Genomic DNA, 23,022 nt, shown 5'->3' with positions numbered 1-23,022 from the left:
CGCTTCATTGAGTTGGCACGGGGCGGACAGATACAGCTGCGTATCGTCCGCATATTGGTGGTATCTTATCCCGTGCCTCCGAATGATCTCGCCCAGCGGTTTCATGTAGATGTTAAATAGTACGGGGGACAGGACCGACCCCATATGTTAGGGGCCTCTCCACATCTTCCAATCTTGCATTTCTTCTTTGAATTTTTCTATGCTCTGACTGTTGTCAGCTTTCATTTAATATAGTTTTTATTAATTTATAATGTGACATACAAAGAAAATACAAAAGTAGGTATTAGGGAAATTAGGGAAGGAAAAAGGGAAGTGGATAGTGGGGGAAAGTAAGGAGGGGGGGAAGGCATTGACTTCCGACTCATTTGATGCAGTAAAATAACTCATTAACATCTACCCTCAACTTTTTACTTTTTTTTAATAATATAGACTTGCCATTTCTATAACAACAAATCTATCTAATCGATAAAACCCCAAATCAAAGTTTCATTTTTTTCCACCTCAAACACAAAGTCCAGAAATGGTTTCCAAGTAGAAATAAAGGTATTTGGTTTTTTTTTCTTTAATCAAAACAGTCAATTTAGCCATCTCTGCTAACTCCATCAGTTTTTGCAGGCATTCATCCATTGTGGGGATCGAGGTGACCTTCCATTTCTGTGTGTGGAGTAGTCTTGCTGCCATCAACATATATCAGAACATTAGAGTTCTAAATGTTTCCCCCCAAGTCTTGTTCCATTTAACCCAAAACAAAAATCTCTAGTTTTCTTTCTATATTCACTTTAAGAATTTTCTGTATTAAGATATGAATCCTACTCCAATATTTCTTTGTTTTATCACACATCCACCATAAATGATAAGTCCCTTCTTTACATTTACATTTCCAACATTCATTTGAAGTACCTTTATACATTCTTGACAATTTATCTGGAGTTAAATACCAACAGACATCATCTTATAGTAGAAATTTTTACAAACCTGGATTTAAAATGCAGCCTAGAGGCCGCTGCATGACCCCATGGGAATCTGACAACCAATCAGAATACAAGCTCAAGATCAAAGGCCAGAGAGGGCATAAAACCAGGGACTCAGCATCTCAGTCCTCCTTTCTATTTTTCTCCACCAACATTGAAACATGTGATCACCTTTTCTGTCCAGGACTCAAGCCATGTGGTCCTGTACACCATTAAAACCATCTTTCCAAGCAGCCTCCATGTCTCCAGTGTCTTTTTCCCCACTTGGAGTCGAACCCAGAAGGACATTTCTTTCAACAATGTCTTATTCTGGGATTGGTTATTAAAGCTGGAAAAAAAATGGAAACAAGAAGAGAGACTTAGTTAAGTGTGGTAAACTATAAAAATATTTAAAAATTGCTAAATTTGAATATGGAGTATGGGATGTATGAAGAACTACTTGAAATGTTAAAAGATGCCCACACAACATTAAAAGGTATTAAAGAACCAGAAAAACCGTTGAAATACATAGAACAGGAAATAGAAGAGGAACTGACAAAGAGGAACACAAATGAGAGGCAAAAAGCTAATATTGTAGGAAAAAAAGCAAACAATAAAAACCAATTAGACAACTTCATTGAGATTTATACAGACATAGAAAGAGCAGAGAGGAAAAAAGGGAAATGGTATCCAAAAAAGGAACAATTCAAAAACATAGAGAGAAATAATGGGAAGCAAAAAAGAGAATCCTAGGGAGGATTACTCAAATAATTCATAGAAGAATGATAGAAAAAAAATCAGAAGAAAAGATATAATACATATAAAAGGGGGAAAGGGGGGGAAAGGAATTTAAGAGTAAGGGATAGAAGGATAAGAAAACTGATGAAAAATAGAATATCAAAGAGAGTAAGGGATGAGTTAACAGAAAATGGTTAGGTAAGGAGGAAGGGAAAGAAGGGATGTATCAGTAGGAAAATGAAATATGTTAATACTGCTTATGATATATAGTTAAATAAGAAGATATTGTTAATTGTGGATAACAAATTAAGTAAAATGTTTGTTATATTAAAATTGAATTTGAGGATATATGCTACCTATAGAAATTAGAATAACAAATGGAAAATGAAATAACAAATGTGGTATATTTTCTGAAAGGGCGAAAAATGATATTGTTAAGTGTTAAGAAAAAATTAAGTTTAAAATGGAAATACGGGAAGAAAATAATAATGCTGAAATTGGAAATGGTAATGTGATGTAAAACAAATTATGTATATGAGAGAATATAAAAGGGGGAAACCCGAACAACACTTTGTTTGTAAAAGGATTTTAAAATGTGTAACAAAAAATAATTATTTGGAAAAAAAAGAACAGAAAACATGCCCTATTTTGCCATGGTATAAGGAAACAACGCTTAGAGTTATCTTCAGGACTTGGGCTGTTATATAAATTGTTTAAATAATAAATTCAGTTTCACTTAGAATACAAAGACAGAATATTTTCTCAACAAATATGAATCGAGATTGGCATTATAGGTGAACAAACAGCCTTATTTAAGTCATGTCATCCTGAAAATCCTGCTTGGTAAGCTTTTTTATATGTTTTTTAATAAAAATACATCCAACTATCTAACCAATGAGGTGTCTCCAAACTGAATACAACACTTAACAGTGAAATAAGGAAGTTATATAATATAATTTTCTGGAATCAGAATTGTAATATCTATAGAGCGTGTGGTTTAGCTTTTAAAAGTAAAATGTATTGCCTAACATTTGGAAATACTGTGTGGTAAATCCTCATATTGTCAGGCTCTAATTCCTTAGATATGATCCTTCTTCAATCAAGCTTCACAGGTATTATTTCTACCACATTCGCAACTACTGAGTAATCATTAAAAACAGAAGAACACAGAAGTACTATAAAATTTCTGGAGTACATTTCCTAGAATTTCTAAAAGTGAGTGGAGCATAGAAGTCCCCTTATCATAGAAACATAAAAACACAGAAAACTGACAGCAGTAAAAGATCCAGTCTGCCTCTGAGCAAGCATTCATGCTTAGTTTTATGAGCAAACACTCTTTGAGTATCTTGAATGCTGATGGGGAAAGGTTCAGCTAGGGACAGCTTATGAAAAGGAATATACAACTGCCAGTTTTAGTTCTACTTTTACAAATTTAGAGCAGCTCCTCAGATTAGATTAGATTAGATTAGAGATTAACAGAGTTGAAAGGGAACTGGTAGGTCATCTAGTCAAAGCAGATCCTACACCATTTTTGATAGATGGCATCCAGTATCTTCTTGAAAGCATCCAGTGATGAAACTCCCACAATTTCTGAAGGCAACCTCTGTTCCATTAGTTGATTGCTCTCATTGTCAGTTTCAGTTTCCATCCATTATTCCTTGTCTAGCCTTCAGGTGCCTTGGAAAATAGCTTGACCCCTTCCTCTCTGTGGCAGCCCCTCAAATATTGGAAGACTGCTATCATGTCTTCCCTAGTCCTTCTCTTCACTAGACTAGTCATGCCCAGGTCCTGCAACTGTTCATCGTATGTTTGAGCCTCCAGTCCTCTGACCTTCTTAGTTGCTCTTCTCTGCACTCTTTCTAGAGTCTCAACATCGTTCATTCTGATAACTATGGAATTATCATATTAACCGTAGGAAACGTTTGCTGCTATCATTGGGCTTAGCAGCATTATTGAAACGTAAAGTTAACCTATTTGGCTTTTGCCAAGAACATAGTCCCTATAATGGACCAATTACTAAGGCTGACTAAAGCCAGTATAAAATGCTCTAGCATGAAAACAGCAGAAGCATATTCCAGATCACAGGGAGGAAGAATCTTCAGAAGATGGTTGTCTGTAGGGCTTCAATTGGTCTGCTTTAGGATTGCTCTTCCCATTGTCCCTGCATCTCCGGTTCTGCCTCTCCATGGCTGGTCTTGCTATGGGTAAATACAACCTCTTTTTTCCCCCTTTATTATAGTTTGGTAGGGGAATGTAGATTGATCGAAGACCAGCCATTGTTCTATCAGGAGGTTGATGTTTCCATCAATACTGAAATCATTTTTATCCCCCAGGACTCACCTGAATTTGCAAATAATATTCTCTGTAGGCTTCTCAGTTGTTTAGAATTTTGGGAAGTGTAGCTATATGTTATTTTTTCCCAGTGAAATTCCAGATGCTTGCTTGACCCTTTGATTCCCAGAAAAGAAATTCTCCTTACTGGGTAGTAATGTTTTCTTTAAAATAAGGTAGTGGAGTTGGCTGGTATGGAGATCATTTTCCCCTCGAGGAATGCTTTTTGGAGAACTAGTTGTTTTTGGAAAATAACCTCGGTTACTTAACTACTGCTCTTGTAGCTAAGAGCAGTGGTATCTCTTTCAACATGTTTTCCCTCCATCCCTGGAACAGGAAGAAAGCACATTACCACAGACATGAGGTTGAGCTCACTGTAACAGTTTCATTCAGCTCACACAATGTAATGATTCACACATTGTACTAAGATACAATATAATCTAGGTGGTTTAGCAGTTCCCATAAACACAGCCAATAAACTGCTTAAACACACAATGAGCTTGAATGTTCTGTGGATGAGACATTAGCAAGTAAAAGTGGCCAGTCAAATGTGCTGTAATAGATATATTCCTATCAGGATGCATTGGATTGTTTATCTTTCTATAACACCAGCTGGGGGCCAGATAGGGTTCACAAGAGACAGTAGGAGGAATTCCTGTTAAAGGGGGAATTCCACCTAAACAACATTGCCAGCTAGCATGTGATCAGACTCCAAATATGAGATAGTGAAATTGTTATTTTAATTAAAAGAACTTGCCTGCTATAGGCAGACCATAAAAGTTTAGAGGTCATTAAGAGAGCCACTTTTAGGACGTCAGCTTGATTTTGCAACAGGAAGTACATCAACTGTTACTAAAATTAGTCAATTGGACCAAGCACGTCAGGTATTGTGAAATACAATTTATGTGTAGAAGGTAATATAATCCAAAGGCAAGTCAACTTCCTGGTTGGCTATATCTACTTATGCTTGCATTTTTTAAAAAAAGCTTTGTTTCTCCATGAACCTTGGAGACCAGAAATTCTCAAGGCTAGATGAAGCAGAGTACAAGGCTATTGATGATTCACAAGTTGTTCAGGCAACGGATCATGCATGGCCTACTTTATTCAGGTTTGCAAGCAACACTTTCCAAGAGCTGAGATTCCTTTGTGAACAATAGTCCTCATTACCAGAGGTGTATTTTTATTTTCCTAGTGTGCTTCCCTGAAAATAAGATAGGGTTTTATTTTCTTTTGACCCCTGAAATAAGTGCTTGGTCTTATTTTCAGGGAGGTCTTATTATTTTTGAGGTGCAAGAGGAGGCGAGCGTGGTCACCCCATGGCTGCTGCTGTGATGCAATATTTTGGGGAGGGCTTATTTTCGGAAGATGGCTTTTTTTCACACATGCACTCAAAAGCCTGATTGGGCTTATTATCTGGGGAGGTCTTATTTTCGGGGAACTAGGGTACCATGCACACCATATCAAGAATCATTACAAGTATGAAAGCAAGATAGAAAATAATAAAGTTTTGAAGATAACTAATAACTTACTGCATCCAGATGTTACTGGATTTTCAGAATATCTGCTCTTCTAATTAAATTGTGATAAACTCATTGTGAAGTTTCCAAGAGCTGACCTAATTAATTTACGAGCCTCTAGACAAAGTTCAAAAAAACCCCCATTCATTTATTAGGACTAACATCTTGGCACGGACTTCTGTGGAGCTGAAACGAAATCCCACTTAATGGCGTCTGAACTTTACTTTTCACCCAAGATGCCTCTGACTTGATTAAGTATTGGAGTTGTCTCCTGTGCCATCTTGAATCAAGGACATGTTGAACTTCATAATGGGTTTGGCCCCCTATGACCATAGGGCCTGGGGGCTCCCGGGGTAGTGGTCTCAGAGTGATCCAATCACGGGTTTTAAGAGGCTACTATGAAATGTTGGGTGTACCTTCCCCAACAATCGAGGCAGTTTCAATTGCACTGTGACTAGGTTGATGATCTTTACTATGGGGAATGGTCCCATAAACTTTGGCCCCTGTTTCTTGCTAGGCAGTTTTAATTTCAAATATTTTGTGGAGAGGTAAACCTTCTCTCCCACCCAGAATGGCTGTTGTGGAGCCCGGTGTTTATCTGCTTGTTTCTTATAGGTTTTTGCCGCTTTAGCCAGTGCCTTTTTGACATTTTCCCAGGTCGCTTTCAGCATCGACATCCAATCAGCCAAGCTGACTGAGGAGGGGGGATCCCTTGGATACTCAGGCATTGGGACAAAGGCCATACTGCTCACTATTTTGAATGGCATGAGTCCTGTGCTACTGTGAACAGCATTATTGTACGCCAACTCAGAAAAATCTAAAAGGTCTGCCCAATTGGACTGCTGATAGTTCACATAGCACCTCAGCTACTGCTCTACCATGGCGTTCAGTCTCTCTGCTGCCCCATTGGTGCTCGGATGAAAAGCTGAACTAAGACCCTGAGATGATCCAATGGACCACAAGAACTCCCTCCAGAACTTAGCCGTAAACTGGACCCCTCTGTCTGAGATAATTCTTCGAGGTACTCCATGCAGTTGGTAGATATGCTTCACAAACAGTTTAGCCAGCTTGTGAGCCGAGGGTAGTCCACTACAGGGTATGAAGTGTGCCTGTTTTGAGAACAGATCTATTACAGTCCAAATCACTGTGTTTCCCCCACTTTTTGGCAACTCTACTATAAAGTCCATTGCGATCTCCTCCCATGGCCTCGTTGGCTCTGCTACTGTTTGCAGTAGTCCGGGAGGTTTTCCTGGTCATCTCTTCATTGTGGTGCAGATGGTACAACTTTTCACGTAACTATCTACATCTCTACAACTAAATCCCACTTAATGGCGTCTGAACTTTATCTCTGTGTCCCCTCCCCTCTGCCTGAAGTCATCAATCACATTCTCCAACAGAACGTTACGGCAGTGTCCTGGACATGCGCATTCACATCCCAGTTACAGAAATATGAGACTTTTTACTCTGGCCAAAAGTATGCATGGCATTGTCCCCCCTTCTCAAGTTGATAGTAGTCATGGAAACGCTTTAGACATTGACACTCATTTCATCCTGGGTTTAATGATAAAATCTTCAAAAAGTCTCTTTCAGAACAGATTATAACATATACCAAATTGTACTTCCAACATCCAAAGATCCTTCAATTTGTCTACTCTAATAATGTCCTGTATCATAATTATATTTGTTCTGGCCTTAAGAGGCAGGTCAGCAGGTCTGTGTATGTGTGTTTGTGTGAAAAAAGGTTACCAGATTCTGCTCTAAGCCATAGTCACATTATGGCTTAGGTGCAAGAGGATATACATGATCAATTAATTCATAAAACATATTTGGTATATGTTACAATCTGTTCTGAGAGAGACTTTTTGAAGACTTTATCATTTGAACCCAGGATAAAATGAGCTCACCACAATTTAATGGGAACAGTATGTGTTCTCACAAGGAAATACTATTTTAAAAGCCAAAATAAACTTTTAAAAATGTTTAAAGATAATGTTTTTGTTCAATAGTTCCCTGATAAGAAGTTTAAAATAGCCAAGGCATTATGACCATGCATTTATATATCTTTTACTTCAAGTTCCGTAATGATTCAAAGTACCAAATGAGAATACCCGAAAAATTTCCATATTTTAATGACTCACCTCAATTTCGCTGTAAGTGAAGATTATGATTAAGAAATCATATTTACAGTGTTCTCCACTGGCATTCTCTAGTTGAGTTAGACCATCATGCCCATCTCAGATATCTGAAGGCAGTGGGATTTTCAGGAGGGACAAGGATAATCAGGCTGAAGAAAATGGTTTTGGGGTATTGTGATATAAGCCACAGCTTTTTTAAAATCATGATGTTTCCCACATGCACCAAATGGACTCTGCTTTCCTTAGGCTGATGAAAGCAGTGGGAGCCTGTAGATCAGGGGTGGGTTTCAGGTGGTTCGTGGTGGCCCCCGCGAACCGGTTGGTCGGCGAACCTGGAAGTAAGTAACTTCCGGGAACGCTGAAGGGTCCACCCGCCCGCCCGCATTTCTTATCCGGTTTTGACGAGTTCTGCGCTTTCACGCATGCGCAGGATGCATACAGCGCCTGCGCGATCCTCCAGGAGCAGCTGGAGCATCGCACAGATGCTAGTACGCATGCGTGCACTGCGCGCATGCACGAGGACGCCGCCGGCCCCGTTCCAACCGAACCGGTTGGAACGGGGCGAGAAACCCACCCCTGCTGTAGATGCTGCTGTTTGGAGGCTACCAGGTAGGTCTACTTAATGTGATCTGCAAACATCTTGATGACCACAAGATGGCAGCAGGAAATAGGGAGAAATCAATATGCTGTTCCATCTTGTGGTCATACAGATATTTCCTGACCTGATACAATAGGCCTAGAAAATGTAGGCAGAACATCTTAAATCTTTTTATTGCTTTCATTCTTTAAATGCCAGGAGAGACTAGTAACTCTAGCGGATACTAATATCCATTGCACTAATCCAAACCACTCAGAAGTACAGTGTGTTACCTCCTGCTTCACTGCTTTTGAAACAGCGTAGATTAAAAGATCCTTTAAGAAAAAGATTGTCTTGTAAAGAAGGACATGCGTAAATCATGGCACTCCAGCCATGACAGCACAGCCCCATTTCTGTTTATTCTAGCCTCCCCTCCTTGGTTAATGAAGTTTATACAAAAAACATAACACCTTGAGAAAACTAACGTAATTAATACACCCTAACATGCCTGCTAGTTCAATTCTTTCTTTTTTCTCCACCTGAGTCCCTGGTTCAGCAAAGCTGCTAAGCCAGAGCTTGCAACCTGTGAGTCAAGAGTCAAAAGAGGAGGGTTGGGCCAAAAAGGCAAACACAACCTGCACAATCATTTCTCATCTTCTTCAACTACTCCGAAATATTATGCATTCAAGACAAACATTACTTTGGAAGGCCAGATACAGTGGTGGGTTGCTAGCCGGTTTACTACTGGTTTGCTCGTGCTCGTGCTTGCTCATGCTCAATGCTTCTGCAAATTTGCTGAAGCGTCCGGGCAGGTGAGCGCAGCCTCCCACCGCCACAATTACCAGTTCGGCTGAATCAGGTCGAACCAGGAGCAACCCACCTCTGCCCGGATATCTACTATTCCTATACGACCATGGTGAGAAATTGAGAGCTGGTAATCTGTACAAGGGTCTCTAATAAGTGGAGCCTCTGAGGCATGCTGGCAGGCCTATGTGCAACAGTTCATAAAGCTTCTGCATTGACGAGTGCAGGCATGAGCTACAGCAAGTGGAAGTTTGGAAACAAATGATGTATGATCAGATAATATATTTAAGTGCATCAATTGCTTCATTTTAATATTACTTCATTTCAGTGGTGTGTTTCCAATTTTTTATTACCAGTTCGCTCGTGCATGACACTTCTGTGCATGCGCAGAAGTGTCCAGGTGGGTGGGTAGAGCCTCCCACTGCTGCCACTACCAGTTCACCTGATCGAGGCCGAACCAACAGAAACCCACCTCTGCTTCATTTGTAAAAAAAAAAGTTTTAAAAAGATCTATTATAACATTACAAAAGTCAACACTTCTGTATACTTGATACTTGCCCCTATTCTCGGTAAAGTAACTATGTTTATTTCATGTATGAAAGTTAGTTCCAATGTAAAAATGTATACATGTAAGATTAAAAAGTCATCTATTGTGTGAAGCCATAATGAAGGTTTCTCAGGTATCATCCCAACTATAAAGGTTTGTGAATAATAGTTTATGGTTTAGTTAGTACATTATTCATGGCTTATGCAGCAGGCTATGATTTAGCAAATCAGTACGATATACCGTGTTTCTCCAAAAACATGCCACATTTTTCTGGTGGGCAAAAATATAAGTCCTCCCCCGCAACTAAGCCTACTGGACAACCACCCACCTCCGGCCAGGCAGAGCGCCACTCACCAACCTAGCGGTATCCCGAAGGTGCCAAGCCGTGGGAACTGGGGGAGGCAAAGGTGATTGCGTTGCTTGGTGCCTTCGGGATACTGCTAGGTTGGTGAGCAGTGCTGTGCCCAGCTGAAGAGAGGGTTGCCAGGTGGCTGCACTTTTGCGAGCGGGCTCCCAAAGAGCCGGGCACAGCCTCAGGTATGAACTATTGTGTTGCACTGTCGCAGCAGCGCAACAAAACAGCCATGAAGCGACCATGCTCAGGAGCAGCCACCTGGCAACCCCCCTTTCCAGCCAGGCACAGCATCATTTACTGACCTAGGGGTATTGCCAAGCCGTGTGAGCACCTGTTTGCCACCGCCCGGCTACCGTGGCTTGGCACCTTCGAAATGCCAGTGAATGGTGCCCTGCATGGCTGGAGAGGGGGTTGCATGAGCGGCTGTTCCACTCTCACTCACGCGCCTCCCAGCCTCACAATGCCCTGGCCCAGCTCTCCCTGCAGAGCCAGGGCACCTCCGCTGCAGCCGCCACCGCCATCCCAGCATGGCTTTTTTGCTAGCTTCCAAACCAAGTCTTCCCGCAGTGGCCACTCTGGGCGTATGCTCTATGGTTGTGGGCCAACTGCCGGCAGAATGTATAACCATAGAGCGTACGCCCAGAGCGGCCACTGCTGGAAGACACAGTTTGGAAGCCGCCAAAAAAGCTATGCTGGGATGGCAGCGGAGGTGCCATGAACAGCCGCTCATGCAACCCCCCCCTCTCCAGCCGTGCAGAACGCCATTCACTGGCATTTTAAAGGCACCAAGCCACAGGAGCCGGGCGGTGGCGAACAGGTGCTCACGCGGCTTGGCAATACCCCTAGATCAGTGAATGGCGCTGTGCCCGGCTGGAAAGGGGATTTGCTGGGTGGCTGCTCGTGAGTGTGCTTCATGGCTGTTGTGTTGTGCTGCTGCAACAGCACAACACAGCCATTCTCTCATGAGGCTGTGCCCGGCTGCTCGGGAGTCTGCTCACAAGAGATCAGCTGCCCAGCAACCCCAAAACAATAAACCCTCCCCTCATAGTAAGGCCCAAGCCATATTTTGTAGGTAAAAAGAAAATAAGACCCTGTCTTATTTTCAGGAAACACGGTAGCTTTCTTATGCAAGCACACCATTAATAATTTTCCATTAAAGTGATTGCAGTGAAATGGGTTCATTTTGTCTTTGTCACTAAATGATCATTATTCATTTACTAAATAGTTGACAGCCTTGTACTTTTTGGACTTCTTAAATAACTTTTGGCAGATCACTCTGTTCTCTCTCAGTTATAATTCTGTAAAAGAGCAATATTTGACAAGTTTTCACTTTGATTACTGATTTTATAACTTGTACTACGGTTTTATTTCCTATTTTATTCCAGTTTTGAAGTCATTGATAACGCTTTTTTAATGAAAATTTTAAAAAACAACTTTTACAAATATTTACTTCCCTCCGCCCACCCTCCCCCCAAAACCCCCTAACCTCCCCCCCCCCACTTCCCAGAACCAATACAAGGTATAAATCTTTAGCAAAAATATTCTGCAATAAGCTTAAAAAGAAAAATAATAATAACATCTTTCACTTGAGCTTTAACTCCTCCTTGCTAGACTAACTCTAAACAATTTATATCATTCCTGGTTTCTTAGTCATAAACTATCTGAAATTTCTTAGTCCTGTATTTATTTTGAGTATAATCAATCCATCTTTTCCACTCCAGTTTATCTCTCTCGTTTGAATGATGCAGATATTTTAGCCATCTCAGCTAGGTTTGTTACTTTCAATGCCCATTCTTTAATAGTAGGCAAATCTTCCTTCTTCCAGTATTGCGCCACCAACAGTCTAGCTGCGGTTATTAAATGCAAAATCAGGTTAATCTCTACAACTGTACAATCAGTAATTATACCTAACAAAAATAACTTGAGGGGTAAACTTTATCCTTTTTTAAAGAACATTTTGAATAATCCACCATATTTTTATCCAAAATGCTTTAACCTTTTTGCAAGTCCACCAAATATGAAAGTAAGTAGCAGCAGCACAATCACATCTCCAGCATTTAGGTTGTAAATTCAGATACATAGAAGCCAGTTTTTTAGGATCTAAATGCCATCTATAAAACATCTTATAAAAGTTTTCTCTCAAATGTTGGGCTTGTGTAAATTTTACATTTCTTACCCAAATCTTTTCCCATGTATCCAACATTATTGGTTCTTCAAAATTTTGAGCCCATTTTATCATACAGTCTTTTAACTAGTTCTGTTTCTGAATCCATTTCTATTAACACATTATATAATCTCTTTATATGCATTGGACTTTGATCTCTAATTTGTTTGAGTAAATTATCCTAGACTTGCATAAAGCCAATTTTTTTATCTATTTTCCATCTGGCCTGTAACTGCCCATACTGAAACCATGCTTGAATTGCCTTTTCTTCTTTTAATACATTCAAAGGTTTTAACTGTAATACACCTTTTTCTAAGGTAAGAAGCTGTCTGTATGTAATTACATCCTGTTCTTGTACTATGTTTATATTTTCTATTGCGTGTCTAGGAATTGCCCACATGGGTACCTTATCACATAATTTGTATTGATATTTTTTCCAGACCCGCAGTAGAGCATTCCTTAAAATATGACTTTTAAAGTTCTTATATACCTTTTTGTTATATAGCAAATAAGCATGCCATCCATATACCAAATCATACCCTTCGATATTAAGTATTCTGTCATCTGTTAAATTAATCCAATCACTAATTACCAATAAAACTACTGCTTCATAATAAAGTTTCAAATTGGGTAATTTCAAGCCTCCTCTCTCACGCACATCCTGCATTATTTTTAGTTTTATTCTCAGCTTCTTTCCTGCCCATACAAATTTATTAATGCCCTTCTGCCATTCTAGCAAATTCACATCTTTTTTAAGTATTGGTATCATTTGAAAAAGAAATAAAAATTTAGGTAGAATATTCATTTTCACAGCTGCTATTCTTCCCAGCAAAGATAATTGTAATTTCGCCCAATTTTTCATCTCTGTCTGAATGCTATGTCATAGAGGTTCATAATTATATTTATATAGCTTCCCATTTGAGGTTGAGATGTAAACTCCTAGATATTTGACCTTTTTAACTATTTCACATCCTGTCATTCCTTCTAATTCTTCCCTTTGTTTAGTGTTCATATTTGTAACTAGCATCTTTGTTTTCCCTAAATTTATTTTAAATCCTGATACTTGGCCATATTGATTAATCATATTCATTAAAACCTTACTAGATTCCTGTGGTTGGGTTAATGTTATAACCAAGTCGTCCGCAAAAGCATGTACTCTATATTCTTGCTGCCTATTCTTGATTCCCTGTAAATCATCTGAGCCCCGTATTTTATTCAACAATAGTTCCAAAGTTATGATAAACAATAATGGGGATAAGGGACAACCCTGCCTTGTACCTTTCTCAATTTTAAATGAGTTTGTTAAACTTACATTAACTATGATTTGAGCTGTTTGTTCCTGATATATTGCTTTAATTGATTGTAAAAAGTGCTCTCCTATTTGCATTTTTTGCAATATTTTCAGTAAAAATTGCCAATTCACTCGATCAAAGGCTTTCTCAGCATCTAAAAATATAAGCGCAGCAGGGATTTGGTTATTCTTTCCCAAATATTCCAATGTGTTAACAATTAGTCTTACATTACTTCTCATTTGTCTCCCTTGAATAAAACCTGTTTGATCATTATGAATCAATTGCTGAATAACCAACATTAACCTATTCGCTAGTATTTTAGTAAAAATTTTATAATCTATATTGAGTAATGATATAGGTCTATGATTTTTTGGTTGAGTAAGATCTTGATCTTCTTTTGGTATGAAGGATATGAAAGCTGTCTTCCAAGATGGGGGTACCCTCCCTTCCGTTTGGATCTTATTGAATAATTCCTTGAGAGGTTCTACCATTTCTAATTGTAAATTTTTGTAATAAGCTGATGTCAGGCCATCTGTATCTGGTGCTTTCCCTACCTTTAGCTGTTTGATTACCTGGAAAATTTCCCCCAAAGTTATTGGTTGGTTCAATCTCTCCCTCTGCTCGTCTTTGACTATAGGTATTTTTTCTTTATCCACGTATCTATCTATATCTAAACTTTGTATTTTATCATTCATATACAATCCTGTAAAAAATTCATGAAAGGCCTTTTGGATCTCATCCTATTGATGCACTTCCTTCCCTTTATAATGTAATTTTGATATATTATGAGATTTCTGTTTTTTCCTAATCAAATATGCTAACCATCTACCAATTTATTTGCATTACATAAAGTGTTATGTTTTGCATATAGCAAATTAGTAGCTACCTGGTCTGACATCAGCATATTAAATTGCTCTCTTAATAAGGTTATTGCTTCTTTAATCTTTTAATCTCCTGGTTTTAGATTTAACTCCTGCTCTCTCTTCCTAATTTCTTCAAGTTCAATTCTCTTTTCCCCCTGTTTACGTCTATGTAGTCTATTTAAATTTATCAGAACTCCTCTCATATACACTTTACTTGTGTCCCATACCATTTCCATAGATGTACCCTTATTCATATTAAAAACAAAGTATTCTCTTAAAAACTTTTTACATTCATTAATATTTTTCTCATATCTAAATAAATTTTCATTCACTCTCCAAGTCCTTGTTGCTTTTATCCCATTTCCCAACTCCATCCAAACTGGATTATGATCTGATAAGACTCTGGAACATATCTTCGTCTTCTTTACCCTAGAAAGCAAATCATTGGTTGTTAGTATGAAATCAATCCTAGAAAAGGATTGGTGTCTTATCAGAAAAAAATGTGAAGTCATATTCTTCTGCATTTCTTTCTTGCCAGATATCTCTCAATTCAAAATCATCTATCATGTCGAAAAAGGACTTAGGTAGTTTGGCTCGCATTTGGATATTTTGCCGAAAAGCCTGCTTATCTTTCTTGGTATCCATAACGCCATTCCAGTCGCCCAGTAATATGCAGGATCTATAGTCCCAATATACTAACTTAGCATGAAGCATTTTATAAAATTTATCTTGTTGATTGGGAGCATATATTCCCAATAGAAGTACCCTTTTCCCTTCTAGTGCCAGATATATTGAAATATATCTTCCTTGGGAGTCTGCTTCAATTAACTCAGCTTTCATGTCCTTTCTTAAGTAGATAACTATACCATTTTTCTTCTCCAGAGCAGAAGCTATAAAGTGTTGTCCAAGTCTTGCATTAATCAAGTATTTCTGGTCAGTTAATCTAATATGAGTCTATTGCAGGCAAATTATGTCATTCTTGAATTGTTTCAGATAATGATTTATTTTCTTCCTTTTCTGTGGGGAATTTAAACCATTAACATTCCAGGTTAGGAACTTAGTTGTCATCTTTAGCTCCCTGAAGCTTTTTAAGAGCCATCTGGAAATCCTGAAGTTTGATTTTCGGCCTGGCTCCACCCACTGCTTCTAAACTAAGACCTATGGCTTCTTGAATGGTAGCATGTGTTTGTTGTGAGGCTTGTTGCTTTTTTAATTCTTGTTCCATTCACCTGGTGATCACGCGGGTTTGTCTTTGTTCCTTGGTTCCTTGTAACTCTGAGAGAGGAAGTTGATCCAACCTTGTTGATCCTTCAATAGCTTGCTGTCTGTCCTGTCCTTCTTGTTCTCTTTCTCTGGATCCAGGAGGGGGGGATGTCCAGCCTTCAATATATTATTGTAAAAATCTCAACCCTTCCATACTGAGTTAAGACGGTATCTTTGCCCCTGATAGGTGAGTGCAAGTCCAGCTGGCACCTCCCATCTGAACTGTAGCTGACGATTTTTGAGCTCATCAACTAAAAAGGCATAGTCTTTTCTCGATCTCAACATTTTAGGTGGTATTTCCTTCAAAACAGTCACTTGACCCCCAATTTGAAGCTTAGTTTTGTAAGACTCTTGCAATATCGTATTCCTCATGTCTCTCGTAGCAAAGTACACCACAATGTCTCTTGGTAGTTGCTTTTGTCTGGCAAGCCAGGAGTTGACACGATAAATCTTTTCAATTTGCCATTCAAAATTCCCTCCTGGCCTTCCCATCAATTGATCAAAGGCTTCTGAGAAAATCTGCTTCAAATTTTCTTGATTTTTCTCTTGGAGGCCTTTTATCCTTAAGGCAAATTCCATCTGTCTATACTGGAACATTATAATTTCATTTTCTGCATCGCCAACCTTTTGTTGAACCACATCCATTTTCGTTACCAGATTAATATTAGAATCACTAAGATCTTCTAATCTGTCTTCCCGAGATGTAGCCAGATAGGCAGTTAAAAGCCACCAGAATATCGTCTCTAATTTCCTGGTTCTGGGTCATAAGCTCTTCTGACAGCTCTTTATGAGCAGCAGATATCTCTTCCTTAATTTCAATTTCCATTGCAGCTGCATGATTTTTTAAGGCTTCGGCTAATTCTTTCTGCAAAATTTCTCGGGGTCAGGGGCTCTCCTACAGAAGTGTGGGGGGGAGTAGTGACTGTAATTTAGTGCTAGGAGCAGGCAAACTTCCTGCACTTTTCGACGCATTTTGGGGGGGGGGGACTTTTGCTACTTAGAAGCCATTCCAGGTTTAATCTTCTCAACCCAATTAGTAAACCCAGGCAAGCTGATTATCCAGCAATTACTATTTAGATTGGTAATAAATCACTTCTTGATCTTTAAATGTTCTGAGCTCCGTAAAAATGTTGTGCGGCTCCCACTCCCGTCCCAGATTTATGCTCTGGGAGGGTTAGTTGGAGCGCTGCCCAAACATAGTTTTCTCACCTTCTTCTTCTAAGACCGAAGAAGAGGTAATCAAACTGCCAAACAGATGATGGATGCTGTTTAGACAGTTTAACGCAGCCAAGATTCCGGAGCTGTTAAAAACAACAACCCCCTCAGGCCCCGCCCAACCGGATGATGCTTTTGAGAGGTACATAGTTTTGCTGTTATAGAAACAAGTCAATTAAGTTTCAACTATGTTCAGATTGAATACGTAATTGAACTTTAAATTAAGTTCAGATACAATATTAAAAAGATCTCAGAGGTTTTGAATGTGAATTATCTTTTGAATTTGACTTGCAAATTGCAGAAACTTTCACAAAATATTCCCATTAAATCTCTTGAAAGCCCTAATAAACTTTATTTATAAAAACAGAAAAACCATCTCACTTGTATTAAGAATCCACATAAGGCTTATTGGGTGCATTGGGTTTATTATTAAACAAGGAAAAGTTACTAATTAAAAGAGCAGGGCTGAAAACTGCAAGGACAACAGACGCAATAGTACTTTAAAAAAAAACCAACTCTCACTAGATCCAGATGAATTCAGTTGATGCCCAGCAATAAAGTTGTGATTCAGAGAATAGGCATGGAGGATTTATATTAACAAAATCTAAACTTGGTAACTTGAATAAATTCTGCATCCTTTCAATTCTTGATTAGGAAGAACTGGATATTATTCTCCTTTCCTCTTGCATAGGCAAGTCAGCTCTACTTCCTTAAAGGACCAGGAGGAGAGGTCAAAAGAGGCAAGATATGAAGGTGTGGTCAACATCTTTTTGTATCTATGAATAGGGTAGTGTTTAGATCATGATGCTGTGTTACAGATACCATAATAAATGAAAATGCTGATTGTTTATTTTGGAATATTTCTTCCGTTCAAACATATCTGATTCTTGAGACTGCCTGGACATGTTCCTGCAGTTTTCTTTAAAAAAAAATTCTCAGAAGTAGTTTGCCATTGCCACCTTCCAAGGAAGAAGAGTGAATGACTGGCTCTAACTCCATGCCCAAGACCTGTCTGGAACTCATAGACTCCCAGTTTCTAGTCTAATCTTAATTGCTATACCAAACAAGATCTCATAATTTGGATTTAGCATAGTACATTGATGCTGGTCACTGAATCCAGGCAACTATGGCTTATTTAACAAAATATGGTTAAGATGATGCCTTTATCTCTATGGGAACAGTCATTATTTGACCATTGCCATATAATTTTTATTCGTATATTGCCAGTTAAGATTAGGGATGTCAGTTATGAATCAATACTTGTCAGGTTTACTCAGTTCCTCCTTTTATGTATACTTGCAAGTTATTTATTGAACTTAATAACTTAATATTAAAATGTATTTGTTTTGCTTCCACGTTTCTCCACACAGCTATTTTTTTGGGGGGTTGAATGACATGGTTTTAGCCAGTGACGTGCAGTGAGCTTCATGGCCGGTGAGGCAAGCGCGAAAGCCCCGCTGAAATCCCAGTGCCGCATCTGCCATAGAGCGGGACCGGGACCCGCTCTATGGCAGACGTGGCACCGAGACTTTAAAGCCCTGCCGCCGGGGCCCTGCCACCACTTTAAAGGCAAGAAGGCAAGACGAAGAGAAGACGAAGGGTCATGAGAGGTGGGGGCACATCGAGAAAGGGTGATTATCCGAGTATCTCGCGTAGCAGCAGCGAGGGCACGAGGAGTGCATGGCTATTAAGCAAGGCGGGGAGCCAAGAAGCCGTAGGCGCTTCCCCGTGCAAAGTTTGGTTCACCCATTCACCCATTCACTCGGGAGGTATCTTCCTACTGCACTCGGAAGGGGGGGATCCCTAATCCAAGCGCTTAACGTGGGAAGGCAATGCTTTTACACCAGATAGTGATCCGGACCTCACACGGTATAGACACGGGCCATTGCGCTTCTTGAGAGATTCAATGGGGGGCTTCCGGGGAGGGGCCTGCTGATGGAAGCAGCTCATTATAGCTGCTCCCAAATTCCTGGTTGCATTATCTGTCGGATGATCATCTATCAGACGTCTGGCAGTTTGTTTACCTTATTCTTCAGGCAAGGAGATAAGGTGAGCTGTTTCTGTTGAGCAAAGTGCCATCTGATCCTCACAGTTTGTGTCTGCGAGGGGAGGAGGGCCAGCTGAGGGCAGAACTGTCTCCGTGCTGGGAATTCCAGCTGCAATTTGCAGCACACTCTCTCTTCCTCAGAACAAAACTTGATTTATTGATTCCAAGGCGAGCAGGACTGGTATGCGTGAGCTCCTAATTGTTTGTTTAAATCTTAGCTTCATTTTTACAAGACCTTCTTCCGATAACTTAGCTATTAAAGAGACACTTAAAATGGCGACGAGCTCACTGAACTGCTTCGTAACAATGTTTATGCTTTGAACTTCTACCTTCAAAAAACTCTCTACGGAGTTTTAAAACTTCAAGGGAAAGGAGTGATTTATCACCTCGCTCCACAGCTGCATAACTGGCCAGCAGAGTTTTATTAATTGATTGAAGATAAAATTTGGAATGGCCTCTAAGCCAAATCTTAATTTAAAGATGCCCTCCTCGGCTCCTAGAGGCTCTGGCACATCGCCCACACCTGGCACAAAGCTGCAGTCTCTGTCTCCTATGCCTCCTATAGGTGACCCACTAACGAAAGAATTCTTCCTGAAGGAGCTGACTGATAAACTGACTGAAGCTTTTAATACTCAGACAATTAAGGTGGAAGCAAAATTCAAAGAACTCAGAGAAGGGCTCAAAGAAGAGATATCCGTGGCGCACAAGGAGCTGTCTGATAAACTTGAGATCCGGGTTTCCAAAATCAGAGATGATATGTTGGGGATTGTAAATTTATTGACAGAACATGTTTCCGGAATTGAAGATAGACTAGATGATCTTAACGATGCTAATATTAATTTGGTATCGAAAACAGAGGTGGTGCAACAAAAAGTTGAAAATGCTGAAAAAGAAATTATTATGATACAGTATAGAAATATGGAACTGGCATTAAGAGTAAGGGGCTTGTGTGAAGACAAGCAGGAAAACTTGAAACAGATTCTTTCAGAAGTGTTTAATAGCCTGTTGGGAAGACCAGGGGGTAACTTTGATTGGCAAATTGATAAAGCTTATCGTGTTAATTCTTGGCTGGCAAAGCAGAAGCAGCTTCCACGGGACATTGTGATATATTTTACTACAAGAGAGATTAGAAATATGATATTACAAGAGTCCTATAAAACTAAGCTTCAAATTGGAGGCCAGGAATTGACTGTTTTGAAAGAGATACCACCTCAAATGCTAAGATCCAGGAAAGACTATGCTTTTTTAGTTGAAGAGCTTAGAAATCGCCAGATACAGTTTAGATGGGACGCACCATTTGGCCTAGCACTCACATTTGAGAGGCAAAGATACCGTCTTAACTCAGTATGGAAAGCTCGAGATTTTTACCATAATATTTTGAAGGCTGGACATCCCGCACCATCTGGACCTAGAGAAAGAGCACAAGAAGGACAAGATAGACAGCAAACTACACAATTACCAGATAAGATGGATCATCTCTCTCTCTCTTATAAGCACAAGGAGCTATGGAACAAAGACCAAACCGTATGATTACCAGATGAATGGAGCAACAATCCAAAAAGCAACAACTCCAACAATCACCTGCCATCGGTCAAGAAGCTACAGTAACCAGTCTAGAAGCAGTGGGAGGAGCCAGGCCAAAGGTTAAACAGGTTATCCAGGAGGCTCTAAAAAAGCTTCAGGAAACCAAAGATGACAACTAAGCTTCTAACATGGAACGTCAATGGATTGAACTCTCCACAGAAGAAAAAGAAAATATTCCACTATCTTAAACAGTTCAAGAATGATATAATTTGCTTGCAAGAAACTCATATTAGATCAACTGATCAAAAATATTTGATTAATACAAGACTTGGTCAACATTTTATAGCTTCTGCGACGGAAAAGAAAAATGGTATAGTTATATACTTAAGAAAAGACATGAAAGCTGAACTAATCGAAGCAGATCCCCATGGAAGATACATCGCGTTAGATCTGGTTTTAGAAGGGAAAAAGACATTGATACTGGGAATATATGCTCCTAATCAACAAGATGGATTTTATAGAAAACTTCATGCTAAATTAATACAGTGGGATTATAGGTCTTGCATACTACTGGGTGATTGGAATGGTGTTATGGATACTAAGAAAGATAAGAAGGTTTCCCGTCCAAATACTCAAATGCGAGCAAAACTACCTAAATCCTTTTTCGATATGATGGATGACTTTGAATTGAGAGATATTTGGCGAGAAAGAAATGCAGAAGAATATGACTTTATCTTCTTTTCTGATAGGCATCAATCTTTTTCTAGGATTGATTTTATATTAATTACTAATGATTTGCTTTCCAGGGTGAAGAAGACAAAGATTTCGGCTAGAGTTTTTTCAGATCATAACCCAGTTTGGATGGAGTTGGGAGGGGTGGCACAAGCAAGAAGGTCTTGGAGATTGAATGAAAACTTATTCAGATATGAAAAGTATATTAATGATTGTAAAAAATTGTTAACAGAATATTTTGTTTTTAATATGAATAAGGGTACACCTATGGAAATTGTATGGGATGCAAGTAAAGCGTATATGAGAGGAGTTTTGATAAATATAAATAGATCACATAGACATAAACAAGAGTTAAAACGAACAGAATTGGAAGATGAAATCAGGAAGAAAGGGCAGGAGTTAACTTTAAATCCAGGAGACACAAAGATTAAAGAAGCAATTATGCGGCGGAAATCCGGCGAAAGAAGCAATTATTATTATTATTATTATTATTATTATTATTATTATTATTATTATTATTATTATTTGTGCATAATATTTTTTTATTTCCATTTCATTCTATACAATCACATGTTTACTGTGCATAACCGGGGCATATAACATTGGGTAATAAACACAGCCCTCACTTATATAGAAAATGCCCCCTACATTACAAACCGAATATACCCCCTTGACCCACCATACACCCTCTTTCAACCCCCTCCAACTTTCATTCTTCCTTCTCACATATCCCTCTACACCTACTTCCCCTCCCCCTCTATCTAACCCTAACCCTATCACTCCCTTTCTTAATCCATTCCCTCCCTTCCTTCTCCTCCTCCTCTCTCTCACCCTCTCCACCCTCCTTCTTCTTTCACTCAGCTGCTCCCTTCGGTATACTTCTATTACCTTCCAATATATTTGGTTTGTTCTGTTTTAACACTAACATTAAAAAGCCACAGTATACAAGTGCAATCATGTACTTTAGAATTTAACACATACTATATGTTTCCCCCTCCCCCCTCCCCCTAGATCCCCACCTCCCTTCCCTCCCCCCACTTCCCAGAGCCCATACATGGTATAACTTTTTGACAATCACAGTCTAAAATATCTCTACATTGAACTCAGCTTCTTACTGTTACCCAAATTTTAAACAATTTAAGTTATTACTGATACTAAGCATAAGCTATCTGGAGTTTCTTAATCCCATATTTATTTTGTGTATAATCAATCCATTTTTTCCAGTCTCGTTTATATCTCTCGTTTGAATGTTCTTTGAGATATGCTGAAATTTTTGCCATTTCAGCTAAGTTTATAACTTTCAAAGTCCATTCTTGAATTGTAGGCAAGTCTTTCTTCTTCCAATATTGTGCCACCAAGAGTCTTGCTGCCGTTATTAAGTACAGAACCAAATTAATCTCTGCTGCCGTAAAGTCAATACATATACCTAGTAAAAACAGCTGGGGGGTGAATTTTATCCTTCTTTTGAAGATATTTTGCAGGATCCACCATATTTTTATCCAAAATGCCTTAACATTACGACATGTCCACCATATATGAAAATATGTAGCATCAAGAGAACCACATCTCCAACATTTAGGCTGAACATTCGGATACATAGAAGCAAGCTTTTTGGGATCTAAGTGCCATCTATAAAACATCTTATAAAAATTTTCTCTCAGATTTTGTGCTTGTGTAAATTTCACATTTCTTACCCAAATTCTTTCCCATGTGTCCAGCATTATTGGTTCCTCAATATTCTGAGCCCATTTTATCATACAGTCCTTAATCAGTTCCGTTTCAGAATCCATCTGTATTAATACATTGTATATCCTCTTTATATGCATTGAGCTTTGATCTCTTATTTGTTTAAACAAATTATCCTCAACTTTAAAAAGCCAATTTTTTAATCTATTTTCCACCTGGCCTGTAGTTGACCATACTGAAACCACGTTTGAACTACCTTCTCTTCTTTAAGTACCTCTAAAG

The 23,022-nt window shown here is 39.0% G+C and overlaps 1 protein-coding gene across 4 annotated transcripts in view; it reads right to left on the bottom strand.

Annotated features, from left to right (window-relative positions):
- Positions 1–219: 219 nt before the first annotated feature.
- Positions 220–23,022, bottom strand: part of POMGNT1 (protein O-linked mannose N-acetylglucosaminyltransferase 1 (beta 1,2-)) — an 84,345-nt gene continuing 61,542 nt past the window's right edge. For 3 of the 4 annotated variants that reach the window (XR_015697273.1, XR_015697272.1, XM_087719730.1), the window contains one exon: positions 1,162–1,299. Coding sequence is in view for 2 of the 4 variants with exons in the window: in XM_087719730.1 (XP_087575856.1) it covers positions 1,294–1,299 (6 nt within the window). In the remaining 2 variants the exon portion in view is untranslated. Of the gene's footprint in view, positions 1,300–23,022 lie in introns of all 4 variants that reach the window. The other variant, XM_087719729.1, reaches the window with a different exon arrangement.

The sequence above is a fragment of the Thamnophis sirtalis genome, unplaced genomic scaffold (assembly GCF_051295495.1).
Source record: "Thamnophis sirtalis isolate CommonGarterSnake01/CBP01778 unplaced genomic scaffold, rThaSir2_p1.2 scaffold_7, whole genome shotgun sequence".
Taxonomy (NCBI): domain Eukaryota; kingdom Metazoa; phylum Chordata; class Lepidosauria; order Squamata; family Natricidae; genus Thamnophis; species Thamnophis sirtalis.
This window is presented reverse-complemented; position numbering and strand designations above follow the sequence as displayed.